The sequence below is a fragment of the Aedes aegypti genome, chromosome 2 (genome assembly GCF_002204515.2).
Source record: "Aedes aegypti strain LVP_AGWG chromosome 2, AaegL5.0 Primary Assembly, whole genome shotgun sequence".
In the NCBI taxonomy this organism is placed as follows: Eukaryota; Metazoa; Arthropoda; class Insecta; order Diptera; family Culicidae; genus Aedes; species Aedes aegypti.
Window position 1 is genome coordinate 304,821,457 of NC_035108.1, and position 19,447 is coordinate 304,840,903.

At 36.2% G+C, this 19,447-nt stretch overlaps 1 protein-coding gene across 4 annotated transcripts in view; it reads right to left on the reverse strand.

Annotated features, from left to right (window-relative positions):
• Positions 1–1,108: 1,108 nt before the first annotated feature.
• The window catches only part of LOC5573862 (sodium/potassium-transporting ATPase subunit beta-2), a 79,903-nt gene continuing 61,564 nt past the window's right edge, over positions 1,109–19,447 (reverse strand). For all 4 annotated transcript variants that reach the window (XM_001654843.2, XM_021845584.1, XM_021845583.1 and 1 more), the window contains exons 3-8: positions 11,137–11,277; positions 10,941–11,060; positions 10,720–10,883; positions 10,553–10,663; positions 10,308–10,476; positions 1,109–6,075 (exon numbers count right to left, since the gene is read on the reverse strand). In XM_001654843.2, the coding sequence (XP_001654893.1) occupies positions 5,972–6,075; positions 10,308–10,476; positions 10,553–10,663; positions 10,720–10,883; positions 10,941–11,060; positions 11,137–11,277 (809 nt within the window). In that variant the 3' untranslated portion in view covers positions 1,109–5,971. The remainder of the gene's footprint in view (positions 6,076–10,307; positions 10,477–10,552; positions 10,664–10,719; positions 10,884–10,940; positions 11,061–11,136; positions 11,278–19,447) is intronic.

Here is a 19,447-nt window from a genome sequence, read left to right on the forward strand (position 1 = left end):
AATTAAAGTTTAAATGTGGTATAGCGGTTATTTGAGCGGAAAAAATTGCTGAAGTAGTTGTAGTAACATGCTCTTTCGTGTTATTAAATAAATACAAGCTTTCATTAAACATTTAAGGATCCCATTCATGCTTTTTCCAAAGTAATTCCACGAGTGCCTGATTGAATATAAAGTATTCGAACGCGCATCTTTTAACTTTTTCCAAAATAAATATAAAATGCACAACTCTTTTTCCATGTTTGTCCGAAAAGATTAAAGGTACACAAAAAAAGAAAACTAGTGATTTTCATCAAGTCTGTCTTGATTGCCGTTGGCAAGCTGGACTTATCTTGCAGTTAAAAAAAAAACTTTGTACAGGGGGGGACCAAAATCCGTACAGGCTCAAAATCCGTACACTTCATACAAATAGTAGGCGTTTAGATTCAATTCTTAGATGTACGGATTTCAATCCCGCACGGTATAATATTTCGTGTGTAGTATCTGTGCCTCCCTCTCAGATTGGGACCATCGAGGTAGCCATGCTAACCAACTTCTACTATGGTTCTGTAACTCGAAATCGAGATACAAAATATCGAGTGCAAGAATATCAGAACGTTGAAAAAAGTGTCGCTTGTTACTAAATACCGTTCATGGAGAGAAATAAGAAATGTCCGTAAAAACTGTAGAAATTTCTTCAAGGAATCGAGGAGAAATTTATTGATTGATACGTTTTCAGCAGAAAATTAACCTAAAGTGAAAAATCAGTAAAGGAAACTATCCGTTTTAGAACCACTAACTGGATGTTTTATTGATTTCTTTCTTAAAAATGTTTACATTCATGCATAATTAATCGTTCAAATTATTATTCCTCTTCTCTTCTTATTCTTGCCTATTATGCGCTCCACTATTCGGCTCTTGCAGACTCGGAACCTTTTCTTCGAGCTTGGCGGGTATCTGAAATTTTCCCTTTTACCGCGCTTTTCTCATTGCTGTAGTTATTCTTCTTTCCTTCAATTATAGCAGTTGGGTTTTTTCTTCTTTTTTTGTCTGGTTGTTTGCAGATATAGCATTTTTTTAGGTATTTTCTTTTTAGATCGCTTTCTGGATTTTACTGGCTTTAATTCGTTTAAAGTGTACTTAACACTAGTTGTTGCATGTAAACTAAAACAGACGATGAACTACCGCTGTCTAAAGATTCTTTCTGCACCTTACGCTGTTGCGAATTAATTATTTGAATAAAAACTCCATGGAAACGGGTTTGAGTCCGTTTAAACACTGATTTTTTCATCAAAATGTGTTTTAAAACCTATAAAGTGTCAGTTTGCATTCTAAAAAGGAAAATTTCTATTCTTATATTTCACCACAGCTGCGCTAAGTATCATTTTTCAGTAGGTTTATGATTATTGTGGAAAAATTATTTCTAGTTATTTTTTGTGAAAATTTAGGGAAGTCTGAGACGGCTGTGTCACAGTAAGTGAAACTGACTTTTTAAATCAGCGATTTTTTGTTTGAAGATTTAATAAGTGTTGGCAGCTTGCTGAAACAATCTTAAATAAGCTTTGTTGCATTGAAAAATAAAAACAAGCAACAGAGAAGAAAGAATGGAAGGAAAGGAATGAAAATTAGTTTTGAAACAAATAATTGAAGGAAAGGTTCTAGATGTTTATTTTAAATTTTCGCTTTGGATAAATTGTTCCTAGATTGCTAGACTATTTGGAGCACGTGTAACACTTAGGTACGTACATACTAACTATTTATAACAAGTTTATATGCTCTTTTGTGATAATTCTTCTGTAGCCTAATTGTCCTTATCATTAGGGTAGTTATGTAATATTACTTTTATTAGTGTTAATATATTGTTTTGAATCTAGTAGTCTTAGCAGCTAACCGAGTTTCTGACTACAAGGAAATAAAAAACCTAATCGCTTCGTTTAGATTTGTGTTTTAACATGATTTGTTTTCGTGTATTTTTTACTCGCGAATAATTTTTAGTTGTTACATATTCTCGTGATAAGCACTACAGCGTCATTGTTATTGATTCAACACTCATGGCTTCAGTATTATTTTGCTATATTTTTTATATCCCATGTGCAACTTGCATGTTGGAATACTCTTTTTCTTAGAAATGAGATTTTACTTTGCAAGCACTGGATATCTTTTCCATTTAGCTCAAATAAGTTTTTTCACTGATTTTGTAGCTCAACATATATGCAGGTTTTTTCCTCAATTGCCCACGATTGTTGTCGCTTCGACAGCTAACTAGCAAAATGTGGTGATGTTACATGAATTTTGCTTACATGGCTACACTGTAGTGCAGATTTTGATAAGCCTCATAAAAGAAATAGTACTGATCAAATTTCAGCAATACAACAAAATGTTACCAAAAATCGGATTGATGATTAATTATTACATTCTGTAAAACTGCTTGTTTTTTGTTTAATAGTTGGAGAGAGAAGAGGGTAATGAATATGTACAATTTTGCATCTAATTTACAGGAAGTTTGTATTTATATTAAGATGCATTGGGAAAACATTGATAGAAAACGACGACATCAGCAATGACCACAAATATTAGATCGTAGCATGGAAACAAAGCGTGCCCGAGGGCATCACGTTTCTAACGTACAGTATAGCAGATCACAGAAGGCGTTTCTTTTTTGCTTTGACAGAAAAGCGCTTGCTTTGTTTATTGTGCTCCGATGAGGAGCAACGCATGCTACGATTTGCTAGCTGCTGTCATTGCTGAGTTGTGTCAAAATTGAAAAACCAAACAAGTGTGTAATCGAAACAAGGACCTTCGAGAAACTAGGATTGTATGAGAGCGTGTCAATTAAACCAACATAATTCGTCTCTACAGATTTCTCAGTTTTTATTTCAATAATCATTCATTAAAAAGATATAGTGGATTTACATTGTTGTTTATTTTTGTTCATTTTATTACTTTTTATTCATAACTTCCATTATTAATTTTACGTTTAGCTGTAATCATGTGTGTATGTGTAAGTGGTGGGTGTTTGAATAGTTTTTTTTCTGGTTGTTGTAGGTGAATGGAACTATTGTTCTGCTCGTATTTAGAACTCCTTTAAATGCCTTTTTCTTCTTGTGATTTGCATGAAAGCGACGCTACCCTGCGGTTCTGAAAGTTGAGCTATAGAAGGTGTTTGACTCTATCTCTGATTCAATTGTGAATTATTATTTCTGTGTCTAGTAAATTGTAAAAGCTGTTGCTCTTTTGTTTCTATTCTTCACGGGAGCTTAACTGTAGGTGTATTTTTGCCTGCGATAGTATTTAAATCTAACAATTAGTGTGTTACTGCACTCGAGTTGATGTTGGTATTTTTGTATACGCTTGTTGCATTACGGCTTACAGCTATTTCAACTTGTTCGTCTCACTTTAGATGGTAATTATCGAAATACCAAGAAAGAAATCTAACATTCTATTCACAATCAATTTTACAGAGCATCTGTTTTAATTGTAGCGGTTCTTCATGAATAGCTTTCTAAACGTAGTTAAACAACTAAATACGCTGCAAATAAAACTGCCACTTCTTTCGATAATTCATTCAGGTTATTCTAAAAACGTTAACTAAATTTATATAAATCTACTAACGTCAAAGCTCGAAAAGGCATGAATGCTTCTTGTATAGCATAGCATTCCTTTGCTTTAATATTCACCATCTGCTGTGTGTGTTTTTTACTTATACTACTTATTCATCTGTTACAAATAATCTATTTTCACTAAAACAGTTTTATCAACTTCATTAACTTGGATTTCGTCTTGATTTCCATTACATGAACACAGTGCGCAACTGAAAACTGAACGGGTTGAAATAATAGTCACAAATTCAAAATACTTGCTCGTAGGAAACGCTAAATAAATAATTTATTCCTAAAAATAAATAACGACACAGATCTTTGTTTAGGGGACGATAACAAAAAAAAAAGTTTACACTGAGAAAAATAATCGAACCAAAACGAGGCTAGCACATTGCAAACTCTTTGAAGCGCACTATCAGTAACATTCAAGTATCAGCTGATGCTTTGCATTTGGTCGATTCCGGTTTCCACTCGACGCGTTTGTTCTGCTCATGTGTTCATTTGTAAGAGACTCATTTTTATGTTTGATTTTATCAGTTTTTCTATCAATTTTCCCCAATAATAATCATTAATAATACTTTCAACAACATTTTCCGTTTTTTTCTCTGTGTTATTATATGAAATTGAAGTACTTTTGTTTCCACTGACTGGATGTGTTTTTTGGTTATTTATGCTTTCGTTTCGGCTTTTTTCGGGGCACCATATAATGGTGTGTATAAATTTAGTGCCGTATTTTATCCCGGTGTGGAACTGGAAACAAAAGTTGATTGTTGTCCTGTAAAACATGGTGGCCCAGTTCACTGGAAGCGATCTCGGCCACACATCTCCCAAAGGCAAACGATTTTTAGTTTAATTATTTGTTTAATGTTAAGTGGCGAAATCCCTAATTACATTATCAAATTTATTTGTGTACGGCTTCTTATGCTGCGATTTTTTTGTTTCTTCAATCAGCTATTAATTACATCAAATTATACTTTCTCTGTTCGGATTTATTCTTCTTATTTTTTTATTGATGTCGTTACTGTGGGCTAAATCATCTGCAACGCTTCGTGGTATGATAGTAAACTTGTTTTCACTTGGGCAATTCATGATTTTTTTATTAATATTTTATTATTTCTTTGTTGGGCAGTGAGTGTAAGAATAGAAAGAGGCCCGTAAACTTGTTTCTCATTCAGATGATTTTTTACTATTTCCTGCTGATTTCATGCCATAGCAATGTCGCTATTTCCGTTCTCTGATTTCACTGATATTTCACGCAGCTGTATATTATTTTTCCATATTCTTCACTCTTTTTAGCTTTCATTTGTTAATAAACCACTTATGTCAACGCATTAAACTTTAAAATCGATTAAACGGAACAAGATTGGCCTTTGATTTCAATCAAACCCAGAAATATATCGATACCTTTCCTATGTATGTGTGTGTAATTTTGTTAAACTTCTATAAAAAGCTCCACATTGTGTTTAGATAGTATCGACTCACACAAAAATAACTTTTTTTCGCTGCGTTCTGACTCCAAAAAATACATTTTGTTTTACTTTTTCCTCATTAAACGTTCCCTTTGTACACACAGTTCGGAATTCAAAAACGAACTGATTCAGTGTTCTCAAGTTACCTCTAAAATAATCACCCCGAAATGTGCCTCTCGCCATTCTCTTTAACCTTATTTAGAAGAATAATCGTCGGTCAGCTTCTTCCGGTTTCTCATTGTTTTTTTGCTTGCATTTCAGTCAAGTTTCCAAGTAACAGACATCACCCTTTCCAACCGCTCTTTCCTATCGCATCGAACTCGGCTAACCTCTTCACTGCGTTTCGAAATTTGTTCTCATATGCTTATTGAATTTTCGGCTTCGGTTCGCGATATTTGTATGAATATACCTTTAAGAGCTGTACATGGGTTTTCATTGATTTTTTTCCTAAACGAGATGATGTTTCGCGTATGTATTTTTATATAATTAACTTCTAGTTTGTTGTATTTGTTAATTATACTTTAAATTAATTAAAGATCGCACCTAAATTTGTTGTTTTAATAGCTTGCATTACCATCTTTCCAGGTGTTTCGCCAACTTCAGAAAATTCCTACACTCTTCCGTTTTTTCCTTCTCTCTCAAGCTTTGCTTATAGAATATTAATTGTTTTAACATACTGATTTTCTTCTTCTTTTTTACGTTTTTTGGTTTCTTCTTTCACTTTTTCTTCGTGTCAGTTGCTCTCCTGCTGATGTTCATTGCAGTGCTTTTAGTGGTGGTGGTTCTTGTTTGTTTGTTGTTCGGTATTAATCATGTTTGTTCTTCTTCTTCTTCTTCTGGTAGTTGTTCTCTCGCCTGCACCTAGACTCATCTTCGTCGACCTGCTTTACTCTTGCCAGCTGCTACTAGGGACGATGGCCGCGTTTCTTAGTCAACCATCAGCTCGAAGTGGACAGACCCTCTTCGTTCAGCTCGGTCGTGGACGATGTTTCGTGCCCAGGCTTTGCATTCGATGTTTATTAGGACGCCATCTGGAAATAGAAAATAAACCAAATATTAATTGTACATTCATTTCTCTTTTCAAATGAACAGCCTTAATGCTTGTGGTAACATTTTCGCCTACAACTCAAAGCCATGCTGAAGGTGTCTATGTTCGATTCCCGGACGGTCCAGAATCTTTCCATAATTTGTAGAAATTACCTTAACTTCATTGGCATACAGTAACATCGTGCCTGCCATGCGCTATACCAACGCAAAATGTTAAATTTGGCAAAGAAAGCACCCAACGAAATGGAAATTCATACAACTCGCCCAATGAAAGATGGAACGATTATAATTGTTATAATTATTATAGTTAAAATTTTTGCGTCGATGGGCGTGTGATGTACGCATGGGCCTATGGATCGCAATGGTCTTGATTTGATTCCAGGTTGCTGCGATTTTTTTTGTATTCGAACTTTGGTTTTATAAAGCAAAGCTATGGTTTTCAACACGATTTCTTGTGGAGAATTTTCATAAGTGGTTCCTATGTATTTCGATGTCCATTTGCGAGTAAGTAAAGCGAAAAGAGCTTAATGGGTTTATGGACCAAAATCGGAAGGCAAAACGTCGGTAGAATAAAAGGTCGAAACACTAATGGTCCAGCATGAGCATGAACATGACTGATCGTCCACAGTTGCTACTCCTTTATTGCAATTGCAGCTGTACTTACACAGGGAACAAACATACGCTTAACAGGATCAGTAGTAAAGATGCTAAAGGAATAAATAATTCACTGGTCAAATTTCAGTTGTGAATTTAATGAAATTGATGTAACTAGTTTGTATCCGTTCTAACCCATTTGAAGTTATTTCAAGATTTTTAAACCGTTTTATGCTATTTTGAGCCGTTTTAGGTCATTGAAAGCCGTTTAGGCCATTTCAAAAAGTTTTAAGCCATTTTTAATCATCGTTTTTATTGTTAGCCTTCCTTGTTTTTTTTTTTGGGCCGAGTGGTATGAGTCCGCGGCTACAAAGCAAAGTCATGCTGAAGGTGTCTGGGTTCGATTCCCGGTCGGTCCAGAATCTTTTCGTAATGGAAATTTCCTTGACTTTCCTGGGCATAGAGTATAATCGTACCTGCCACACGATATACGAGTGCGAAAATAGCAACTGTAGAAGTGAATAAGAACACTAAGCTGAGAAGCAGGTTCTGTTCCAGTGAGGACGTTAATGCCAAGAAGAATAAGATTTTATTGTTAGCCATTTTAAAGTCAATTTTAAGCCATTTTGGATTTATAATTTGGAATAGCGATTATAACCGTTTAAAGCCATTTTAATCAGTTCTAAGCCGTTCTAATCTGTTTTAAGACGTTTCAAGCGTTTTATGCCATTCAAAACCGTTTTAAATTTTTTAAGCCGTATTAAGCTCTTTTAAGCTGTTTTTAGCCGCTGTAAGCCGTTTTAAGCTTATTTAAGCCGTTTTAAGTCGGTTTTAACCGTTTAAAGCCACTTCAAATTGTTTTAAGTCATTTTAGGCTGTTGCATTTTAAGCCATTTTAAGCTATATTAAGCTGTTTTGCGTTGTTTAATCCGTTTTAAGCCATTATAAGCCTTTGAAAGCCATTTGAAGCAATTTTGAGTTTTTAACTTGGAATTTTGAAAAGCCATATTAAGTCATGCTATGCCATATTTAATTATAAGCTATTTAATGCCATTTTAGGCTGTCTTAATCCATTGAAGCCTTTTTAAGCAATTTTCAATTTTGAATGCTGAAAATCAGTTTAGACTCGTTTTAAGCCATTTAAGCAGTTTTAAGCCGTTTTAAGCAATTTAATACCATTCTAAGCTTTTAAATGCTATTCTAAGTCATGTTTAGTCAAAGTAAAGATATTATCAGCAATCCCAGAGCGCTTTGATATGATTCCATCTCTCTATCAGATGATGATCTTGAAGCTTGTTTGGTGACAAATTGTTTTTTTTTTTCCTGTTTTGAATTTGATTACACTGCTGTACCGGCATGGTTATTGTACAGATATTCCACACGGTTGAGACGTCTAATATTAGTAAATCTTTCATGGTGAGCTTTCCCTTTCCTTGCTACATGCTAAACAATTTCAATCCTTTAATGAACCGCTGAGGTTGAACATAAAAATGATGAACAATAGTAATAAAGCAATACGTATTTTATGCTATTTTAATTTCAAATAATTCCAATGATAGCGTTTTACTAAGTGAAGATGTTTATACCCACAAGGTGTGATTGGAACCAAAAAGTATTACAGAAAAAACATCGGGTGATAGAAATAAATGTATATTAAGACTGAGATAGCCGACAGCCAAGAATTTATGTTTCAACATTCAGTCGCAACCCCCAGTGATTTATTTTTCGTATTACAAGAAAATTAGTAACTCTGAAACTTCCACCAAATGGAAGCATAGATTCTTCCGCTATATGGCGATAGAGTTGCTAGTGACGACTATTGCTTGCAGCAGAAGATTATTGAGGTATTCTTGAATTTCTCTTCAACAAGATACGCGTGCAGTTTCTTAGGTAGCATATCACTAAGTTTTTTTTATCAAATTTTATTTAAGTTTGGAATTTTGAAGTGATTTAATATCCGCCATGGTGCAAGTAAGAGAGATAGAGTAACAAGAGAATCATTTTATTTTGAATGTTTCACGAAGGAATTTTCGATTTCGTTCTACAAATGTATCAACAATTTCATTTTTTTCACACTCCTAATATCTGTTCTCTATCTACATTTTGTTTTCTTCATTATTTAAGAAGGATTTCTTCTAAAGCGCTCCGCTTGAGAGTTGCGTTTTGGTCTTCATGTCTTATGACAGAAAATACAAATTGTTACTAACGACCGAGTATACCTCTCCATTTTCATGGTTGTCATGGGAAGGTGTTTTTGTTAGTGGGAAGGATTCAGAAGCTACATAATTTGGATTCACCTTGGTAAGTGATACGATTCATGTAACCTCAATTTAAAAACTTACCTATTTACAGTGTACTTCTATTTTATTATTCTGTACAAAATTATGTCGACACACCGAAATAATCTTCTGTCAGTTTATGAAAAATATGTCGACACTTATTATGTCGAACTGTTCAAAGCAGAAGTAAAGGTATATGTAAAATATGAATTATAGTACACCGATCCCGAGTGTTGAACCAATAGTTGCTTTTTGAATAAATACGTTCAATACCGATTTTTGAATAAATACGTTCATACCGTTTTCAAGCTAAAGCTAAGTATGCAGTTCAGCGCAAGAAAAGTAAAAATTTCTGCTCAAGAAATAATCAAGAAATTTTCTACAGTGAGCTGCATTTGAATTGACATTTCTTTTCAACAGCGTACTGCGATAGAAGAAAAAAGCTTTTCTTGAGCATTTCTTGCAAGAAATTTCCCACGCATAGAGATAGGCGATTATTTTTCTGTTGAAATGCATACTTCGTTTAAAGATGTGTGTAAATTTATTTCACTCTTTGTAAATAGAAGCATGGAACGAGCTCACCAATTAATAATTCATCGCTGACAGGAGAACTCCAAATCACTTCAATTCCGTCACAAGCTTGAAGCATAAGGGCAAGCTTGCTTGGGCTTCGCGTCCAGCAAGACGAGAGGAAACAGGAAAAAAGTTCTCCAGCGACGAAAACACGCGCTAAACCGAGAACAAAACCTCTCAGAAGACGCAAAAACGAACCGTCCTGCTTGGGCTTCACGAAGCACTGCCTAAATTTCTAGTAATTATCATACTGCTTAAAAAAATTTGTTGCTAAAACATAAGGCATATCAATATCAGTTACTCATCATGAATACCCAACATACGGGCCACGTCGCACATAAATTCAAAATCAACTCGCGGGCCCTAGTTTGGTGACCACTGACGTATTGAGTCTAGGGCGTGCTTTATCGAATTTGTTACTAAAAATTGCACTCCAAGATGTGATTGAGAAATTTGACGAATAGACAAACGGCATTGTCATCACACTCCCTGACTTTACGGATAGTATCGACCATTCGACAGTATATGCGACCTTTTTGCCTCTGAAGAGTGAGAGAGCATGGATAGGTTTATCAGGGTTTATCCACGTCATATTCAATTCTTCTGCAATGGAGTATATGCATGCAGAGAAAGATAGAGGCGGGTCTTCTGGTATTCGTCCTGAACTATTGTTTAATAGGGATATGTTTGAAGTGACGATAAGGTACGCTCGTAAAATGAGTCTATGGGCTCACACAAAACCCTTTTTTTGTTACAGAATCAATACTCACTCTTGGGGCTCTCGAAGTGCACCGCGACGATCGGTGGCAGGTATCCTTCGATGTTCTTGAACGGGAAAAAGTATCCGGGGAATCCTCGGCGGGGGAAGTAGTTGATTGGGCCGATGTGTTCGTTATCGGCCGGATTCTCGCCGGCGCATGAGACCCAAACGATGTTGGCCTGCGAAAGGGAATCCAGGCGGGTGTTAGACGCATTAAGATTCGCAATGTTTGGTACAAAAAGGATCTATACTCACGTTCTTGTCACCTCTGCTGAGTTCGGAGCTGATGTGTTCTCGCAGATCTTCGGGCATGGAATCTGGCAAGTGATCGGTAGTGTTGTAGAGATCTGGGACCCAGTTGAAGATCTGAATAGAAAGAGGTTGAGTGGGGATTCAAATCAAGCGTGAGCGACGGTAAATACCTTGTTGAGCTTCAAGAATATGCATGGGCTCTTCTTCTTGAAGTTGTATCGGTTCGCCTTGGTGCAGGAGCTCCATTCGTTCATAGGAACTTTGCAAACCTTACCCTCTGGCGGTGGGTTGTCGAACGAGCAGTCGACACGGTTGTCTTCTTCTTGGTGGTATGCTGGAATGATCGTGGATATTTAGTATCGAACATCGTGGAAACTATGTAGTTACTTACGCTCCAAGAATTCATCAATTTGCGTCGTCCAGGCTTCAACGTTTCCGTTGTCGGATGCCTTGTACCAAATTAACGTACTCTCTACGTTGTCCTCTTTTGGCATCGGTCGGAAACCAAGACCTGTTTGAAGGTTGTGAAAAAGGTTTGAGCATCTTGAGGAGTTTTTGAAAACGTTGGAAATAATCAATTGACTCACCTGGATTGGACCCTATCAGCGATTCACCGAGTTGATATTTTGGCATTTTCATATCTAACGTCTGCCAAAATACTGCAAGCATCGCTGCGAAGAATCCAATCAACGCCGCATAGAATACCAGGTAGAAGAACAGGATTTTCGCTGTAAAGGGTAAATGGAGAAAAATAATCGATTAGATTTAGGTTGTATGGAAGATAAATTGTAATTTCATTTGGGATATTAATACGCAGCCATCTTGTTTCTACCGAGACCTCATGGAATTATTGAATAACGAAACAGAATTTCTTTGCAATGCTGTTAGAAGAGGCCACAGAAGCATGGGTTTGATGCGGTTTAATTCACTTGTTCTAGTCGATATCAAGAAATATTTAAGATTTGTATTAGTGTTATAATCCAAATGCAGTTTTTCAAAAACACAAATGAATCTAAAAGTCCTTAAAATTCCATAAAAGGTAGCCCGTTTAAAGACAACTAATAACTAAGTAATCACGACCTATAGAAACATTGAAAATGTTGAATATAATCGAAATTTGTTTCTAAGAATCTATTAAGGATCAGAACGTAGAGCAGGAAGCTCACCCATATCAAGAAAATGGCTATATACATACTTTACTATGAAAAATCCACAGGCCCACAGAACGAAAGGCCCAACCCACAGCTTAGTGCAGCGAAATGAAAACCCAATTGGAGCGACACTCCTCCTCCCGGACTAGCCCACTATATTAAGTCCTGGCTCTATTGAAAACCGTAGACGGCTCCGTATAGAGTGTGTGTACCTATATCGTCCTATATCATAAAAAGAGATTAGATTGGCCACCACCGACTCACGTGCCTAAAGTGGCTCATTTGCCTTTCACCTTACGTGTTGTGCTCTATGCATAGGATAGGATATGCTATGCTATGCCCTTGGGGTATCCAGCGGTAGTGAATCATTAAATTCACTTTGGCAAACATTCTACCTTTTCGCAGTTTCTGCGCCGAGAGAAAAAAGATGGCTCCGCTGGCCATGAAAAAGAAAAAAAAAATGGATGAATGAGATGTGAGCGAACTAAATAGGAAAATGATAGGAGGGACAGTCTTTGCATTCTCCGGATGGTTCATTGTGAGGAATCTCTCGCACTGATCGTATTATCGTCCACCCGAGGGGATACCCTCAATGGCAGATGAGAAGGATAGTTTCGTGCGAGATGGTCGATACAACTTTAATTCAGGAAAAATGGTGAAGCGTTATCTTTACACTATGGCATACCATAAACAGCACTTTCAACTATTTTTCCCATCAAATACCAAAGTTTTTTTTAATTACTTTATAAGTATCATTTCAAACATAACATTAATTACCCGGTATTTTGTGTTAGGCAACACCATCATCCTAACTTGGTACAACTAAATTAAGTCAAAATTGTGCGCACTTTCAAATTGCATAGCAAGTTTTTGTGCTTTTTCGTAATTAGTTATGGTAATAATTTGTTTTCCTCTTTCAATGCCGGTATTGGCCTCCGAGGTTTTTTTTTCAAAATTTTAGATAATTTTCAAAAGGGCTTAGAGGCAGGGTCTAATTGAGAAATTTTATTTTCAATTTTTTTTTCTTTATTGTGAAAATCGTCTTTATTTTCTTTCTGCAAATCCTGCCATATAATTTTCATAGCAGGATCGCGAGTGCGTTGAATTGCCTTCTCCCAAAGTTTTTGAGACGGATCAAGAGTTTAAGATCATCGTCTTTAATTATGGATTCAAATTTTTCTTCACATTTTGGAATTGCAATGCTTCTGGCTTTAACAATGCAATTTGTTAAAATTTCAAGAGCATTTTCAGTATCATGTTTTGTTTGTAAAGAAATGTTGACATCAAGATTAGAGTCAATATATGTTTCAAATGTATTTCAGTCGGCTCAAATATAGTTGAAAGTGAAACTGATAGGATTAAGAACCGCTTTATGGGATATTTGAAACGTAACAGGGACATGATCATAATCAAAATAAGTAACCAGTTGGCTACAAAGATGACTAGAGTCGGTTAGGACCAAATCAATCGTAGATGGGTTTCTAGAAAAGGAAAAGCATATAGCGCTATCAGGGAATTGAATTGAGAAATATCCTGAGGAGCACTCTTCAAATAAAATTCTGCCGTTGGAATTAGTTTGAGAATTATTCCATGACCGATGTTTGGCATTAAAGTCACCAATGAAAAAAAAAATGACTTATTGCGAGTCAATTTTCGCAAGTCAGTTTGGAGCAAATTAACTTACTGTCCAGAGCATTGAAAAGGCAAATAGGCAGCTATGAAAGTACATTTACCAAGCTGTGTTTCAACAGAAACACCTAAAGTTTCAAAAACTTTAGTTTCAAATGACGAGAACAGTTGATGTTTTATACGCCTATGAATGATGATTGCAACTCCCCCACATGCCCCATCAAGTCGATCATTACGATAAACAAAAAAGTTAGGATCTCTTTTGAGTTTAGATCCAGATTTTAAATACGTTTCGGTAATAACTGCTAAATGCACGTTACTAACTGTAAAAAAAATAAACAGCTCGTCCTCTTTACCATTCAAAGAACGAGCATTCCAATTTAAAATATTTAAATTATTATTTGGATCCATTAGAAAAACGTAATCCAATAACAATTTGATTAGTAAATTTTACACCGACTTGAACTGTTTCAGTCATAGTGGTGGTTTTGAACATTGCATCAATCATTTGATTAAATTGTTCAGTTAGAAAATTAAAATCAGAGGCAGACATATCACTTGAAGTGGGTACATTTGATGATTTTCTGTTAGAATTTTCGGTAGACGAAGAGGCGCAGTAGATGTTACCTGTAGCGGCAGTGTTTTTCCATTTGATTTGAAACAAGTAGAATGGGTACTCATAGTACGAATCGGGGAGGAGTTCAAATTACATGCTACGATATCGGCAAAGGATTTTCCGTGAGTAGATACATTCGAAATTGAAAGATTCGAACCTGACGGATTAAAATTAGTTTGTGAATGAGCATGATTATGATCTTCCTGATGGGTATGATTCCTGATCAAGCGATCGTTAATTGAAAAATTAGCATTGTTCGATACTCTACCAGGCAAATTCCGGAAACGACCGTTATCTTAACAGATATTATCTTTCATCTGCCTGGCACGAGCCTCGACGACTCGATTACGCGAAGGGCAAGCCCAGAAATTGGACTTATGATTGCCCTTGCAATTGGCGCATATGAACTTATCGGTATCTTCCTTCACTAGACAGACATCCTTGGCGTGAGAAGAACCTCCGCAAATCATGCATTTAGCATTCATGCGACAATTTTTTGTACCATGACTCCACTTTTGGCTCCGACGGCTCTGAGTGGGGTTCTGGTAATTTCCTGCTGGTTTCTGGAAATGTTCCCATGTCACACGGACATCGAACATAAGTTTTGCTTTTTCTAAAGCTTCAATATTATTTAGTTCTTTTTTGTTAAAGTGAACTAAATAATATTCTTGAGAAAGCCCTTTCCAAACAATGCCAGATTGAGTTCTCTTTTTCATAATGATTACGTTCCGTTTTGTCGTCATAAGTAAAAAAATTGAGCTTCTTCTCTTCAAGATGGTTGAGAAGAAGTTCACGATCTTTGAGACTTTCCGGCAAAACGCAACGGTCTCCTTTCTTTGCGATTTGGAAGGAAACCTTGAATCCCCTAATGGAGTTCAAAATATCCTGCCTAAATCCTCCGAATTCGAAACAACTGACCACGATAGGCGGCACTCTTTGTGTCCTTACTTGAATCATTCGATGCAATTATCAACATTACCCATTTCACCCTTGGGAAATATTTTACTAAAGCTTTGTAGTTCAACTTAAGAAATAGCGTCAATGTCACACCAGTTCAGCAATTAAACTCACAAGGTATTCGAAAAAAATCCACGAGGAACCACCACAATTCGACAACTGCCTCCTTTTCCGTTTCCCACCCCAAGAAGGAGAAGACGACCTGCACCACAGCACTCAATTTGAGCTTTAATGTGATTCATATCGCTTCGGCAGCTCTCGGGAAAACAAACAGAACCAAAAGTGCTGGCTGCTATCGAAAACGGGAAGCATATTTTACAAAGCCTGATGCCCACCACCCACCACTTCTATTCTCGTGTCTTTTATGCTAGGTGGGTACGTGCTTCCGACCACATTCACATTCCGTGAAAAAAAAAAAGTTCCGAACGTGCTGCGGAAAGTGGGAAAAAAGGGAACAATGCTGGAACAAGAGCAAAGGGGAAGGAAGGAAAATTGATGGCTTTCGTGTCCTTTTTGTCAAGGTTTCTGATTTCACATCATAAATGGGCTTACATGAGACGACGAACCAACGAAGCACCCATTCCACCCGACCATCAAGGTGCTGGGCAAAGGCTGGAGAAGTTCCTGCGGGTGGCGCAGAGTAGAGGAACACTTTTGGGGAACGAAAATATGACTTTGGCGACGTCAACAAATTATTCATCGTCATTCGATGGTACGGTGGTTCCTCTTATGCGGTATACCAGGATCCTTCTAGGCTCTCTAGAGTGAAGAGGACCCACCTTGGTGAACGATGCAACCGAGAAATGTGATATCGGATGATACCGTTGCCTATGTTTTCTGTGCAGGGAAAGCTTCACGAAGTAATAGAAGTTTTTTTTTCACTACGATGACATTATTAGAGCTTCATGACTGTGAGTTGAGTAGGCAATAGTGGTGAATTGAGTAGCTCTAGTAACAATATTTTATATCACATTCTGGGGAAACTAAATCAATCTTCAAAGGTCCTGAAAAACCTTCTACCACACTGGATTTCAGTGACGTCGAAAATTAATCAATAAAGGAATCATTCTATTGTTCTTAGAAATGTGAAAATCGCACCCCCCCCATCTAATTGGGTATCTGTGCAGTAAAACCACAAGATTCTTAAACAATTCGACAAGTAAAATTTGTACAATTTGCACAAAACAGAGCTCTTCTGCCACAATATATCAAACTTGTAATTTGTGAAGAACTCTTTGCTTATTGATTCTGCAGAATTTCTCCAGGCATCCCTTAAAGAAGAAACATTCTTCCTAGGAATGTGACAAAATTTCAGGAATTTTAATCTGGATTCCTGATTTCTCCTACAAGTCTATATTTCTCATGGGCCTAATGTTTCAAGGATGACACTAAGTGTTTGTCTGAAAGTTCCACTTGAGACACGGCTTTTTTTTCAAATGCTTTCTTCAGAACGACTTTAGAAATTACACTAGGAATTCGTCTAGAGTTTGTTCATGGATAGTGCCAATGTTTTTCGGGATTATATTCAATTGATTTTTTAATAATTATCTTCAAAAGTCATTCAACCTTTTTATGAAAAAAAAAATCCTTAAAGTATTAGTTGGGACATTCCTAGTAATTCTTCGAAAAATCTTTCGATTCCTATCTAAGCGCTCTTCCTGGATATCATTTCTAAAGAATTTCTCTGTAGATATTCAAGTGATTTTTTGTTTCAAAAAATCTTAAAGAGATATTTCGAAATAAAACTTTAAGATTTTTTTAACGATTTCTTCTAATAACATTACCTAGCATACCTTCTGTATTACCTAAGGGACACTTCCTAGTGTAGTGGTGACGTCCGCTTCAACAAAGCAAAGCCATGTCAAAAGTGGATGGGTTCGATTCCAGGTCGATCCAGGATCTTTGCGTAATGGAAATTTCCTTGATTCTCCTGGGCATAGAGTATCGTCGTACCTGCCACATGATATATGAAGTCGAAAATGGAAACATGTAGAGGCTAAATGTAGAGCTGTTGTTTTCAGCCATATAAAATATCAACAAATTTTATTTGAAAACCTGAGACGAGACTCGCGAGAACGGTCTTCTTTTTCTGTGATTGCTGAGTTTTTTTCTTATTCCACTCTGTGTTTTCATCAACCATGCGCAAGCCGTTCAAACTTTCACATGAACAGCTTAGCAAAAACTTATTGCGTTTGCTTCACACAGAAGCATAAATAGCCTATGGAGTGAAATTTCATGTCAGCAAACGTAGCAGGCATTAGAAATAACAAGCCTTGTGTTTAGATTTATCTGCATCTTTGGAAAAACTGCTCCGCTGACTAAGGATTTTAATATCAGTTTATTTTGAATACAATACTTTCCACTTTTTCAGCCATGAAAACGACGGGCTGGATTTGACGTTTCGTGACAGCGGAATCTGGGCTGCATATGACGTTGATATTTTTCCTCTTCGCGAGTCTCTCTCAGATGAAAACTGCAAGCATGTTCAAAAATTTATCTACATTGTATTTCAAAAATCGTGAGATTCTAACCAGATGTATTTTTGATCAGCGGCAATGTTAAGGCCTTTTTGCCCCAGCTACGGCGATAGCAGCGTACGTCGGCGTGAAGGAAATTGACTATAAAATAATATACTGAATTAATCGATACAATCAAAAACATGATTGGTTGTTTTAACGTGGCTATAATCGCAACGCAATCAGTCGCTTCTTTTTACAAAAAAAAAAGAAAAAAAAATTCAATTGAATTATACTTGACATTGATTGAATATTTTGAACTGTATTTTTATATTGGATAATCTCCAAAAGAATTCGTGAATTTTGTTTTTGTTATAACGTATTGAAAAATATTGTAGATGTCTGGGATTCCAGAAAAATCTTAAAAAAGATTTTTGCAGAATATCCTGAACTAACTCTTGCAGAAATAAGATGTACCTAAAGTAATTTATCGATGTTTTATAATGGATGAAATTTATGAAGATATTCATATGAAAAACATAGGAAAATTTAAGAGATATTTTTAAAATTATTATCCTGGATTTAGTTCATGATAGAGTTTTACGGAGAATTTCTGGAAAATTTCTTCAATAATCCCTGAAAAATAAATAATGCCTGGAATGACCTTTACAAAAGTCATGGATGAACCTTAAGATATCTTCGCTGGTACAATTGTAGTAATTATCCCAGAAATCTTTGAAGAAATTTCTGGAGACATTTTTCAAAGCTTGAAAATGTTTGTGGTGCTACCGAAGCTGGAGAAATGTTTGTGCTTCCTGAAATAAAATAGCCCTTGGAAGATCCTTTCAAAAATGTTTGAAGAAATTTTCAAAAAAATTCTATATGAAATTCAAGAAGAACCCGGATAAACTTCAGCAGGAATACAGCCCATAGATTGTATGAGATTTCTTACACACCATACACATAATTTTCAACTTGAATGCGAAAAGTCTTACCGTGGAGGAAGTGTGGTGTAAAACTCGCCAAATTCGTCTACCGTTGTTAGTGGTAACACAGAGAAACAGACGTAACACTTAGAACAAATTGCGATCAAAATCATAGTCGCGAAAACATAAACGCCCAATGCTAAAAACACTGTAGTTGGCCGATGGACCAACAGGTGGCGGTAGTGTGTAAACGTCAAACACGAACAAAAACGACGCGAGCGCTGCGGGTGGTCGATTGACCACCTACCAGATATTCGAATCGATCGTTAAAAAGTTGGTCGATGGACAGAGATGAGAGTGTGACGTCTGTTTGTCTGTGGTGGTAATGTTAATCTCCTTAAAACTTTCTAGAAAATTCTTTAAAAAGTGTCCCCGCATAAAATTTAGAGCAAACGCCTAGTCATTTATTGTGAGCATTTTGAAAGTATTATTGAAAAAGTCCTGGATTAATTCCAAAGAGCATACGTGACAGCGCTTGAGAAATGACTTGAAAAAGTTTCTGAAGAAATTCAACGGGAAAACGGCAGAAGAGGATTTGCTAGTAAAATGGACTGAAAAGTTAATGGAAGTATAATTGAGGGAATTTTAAGAACAATCACTGGGCAAATACTTCGATAAAAAAATCCCTGCAGAATTTTTATTGAACCTACTTGAAAACTTTCCTGGAAGAATCTTTTAATAATTTTCTGTAGTATTCCGTAGTATTTCAAGGCGACTATCTTGAGGATTTATTTCCACATAAAATTAAGCAGAATGTAGCATAAATGTACAATTAAATCACCGTAGAAGGCCCTGGAGGAATTCCGATGAAAATCCTTAGAAAACTCTTAGCCCTTAAGTCATACCTTAATGGTTTCATAGAGAAATTTTGTGGTGTAATACGTGGAGAACTTCTTGTAACTTGAAAAGTTTTTGGAAACATTAAAAAAAAAATAGAATAGAAAACCGGTGGAAGAAATCATGGAATAATTTTTGAAGTACATATGTGATGGAATAATCTATGAAATAATATCTGCAGGGATCTCGAAGAAGTTCTAAAGATAGTCTCAGGATAATTCCTAAAAAAAATCGTGCTGTGACCAGGGATTGAATCCTGAGAAAAT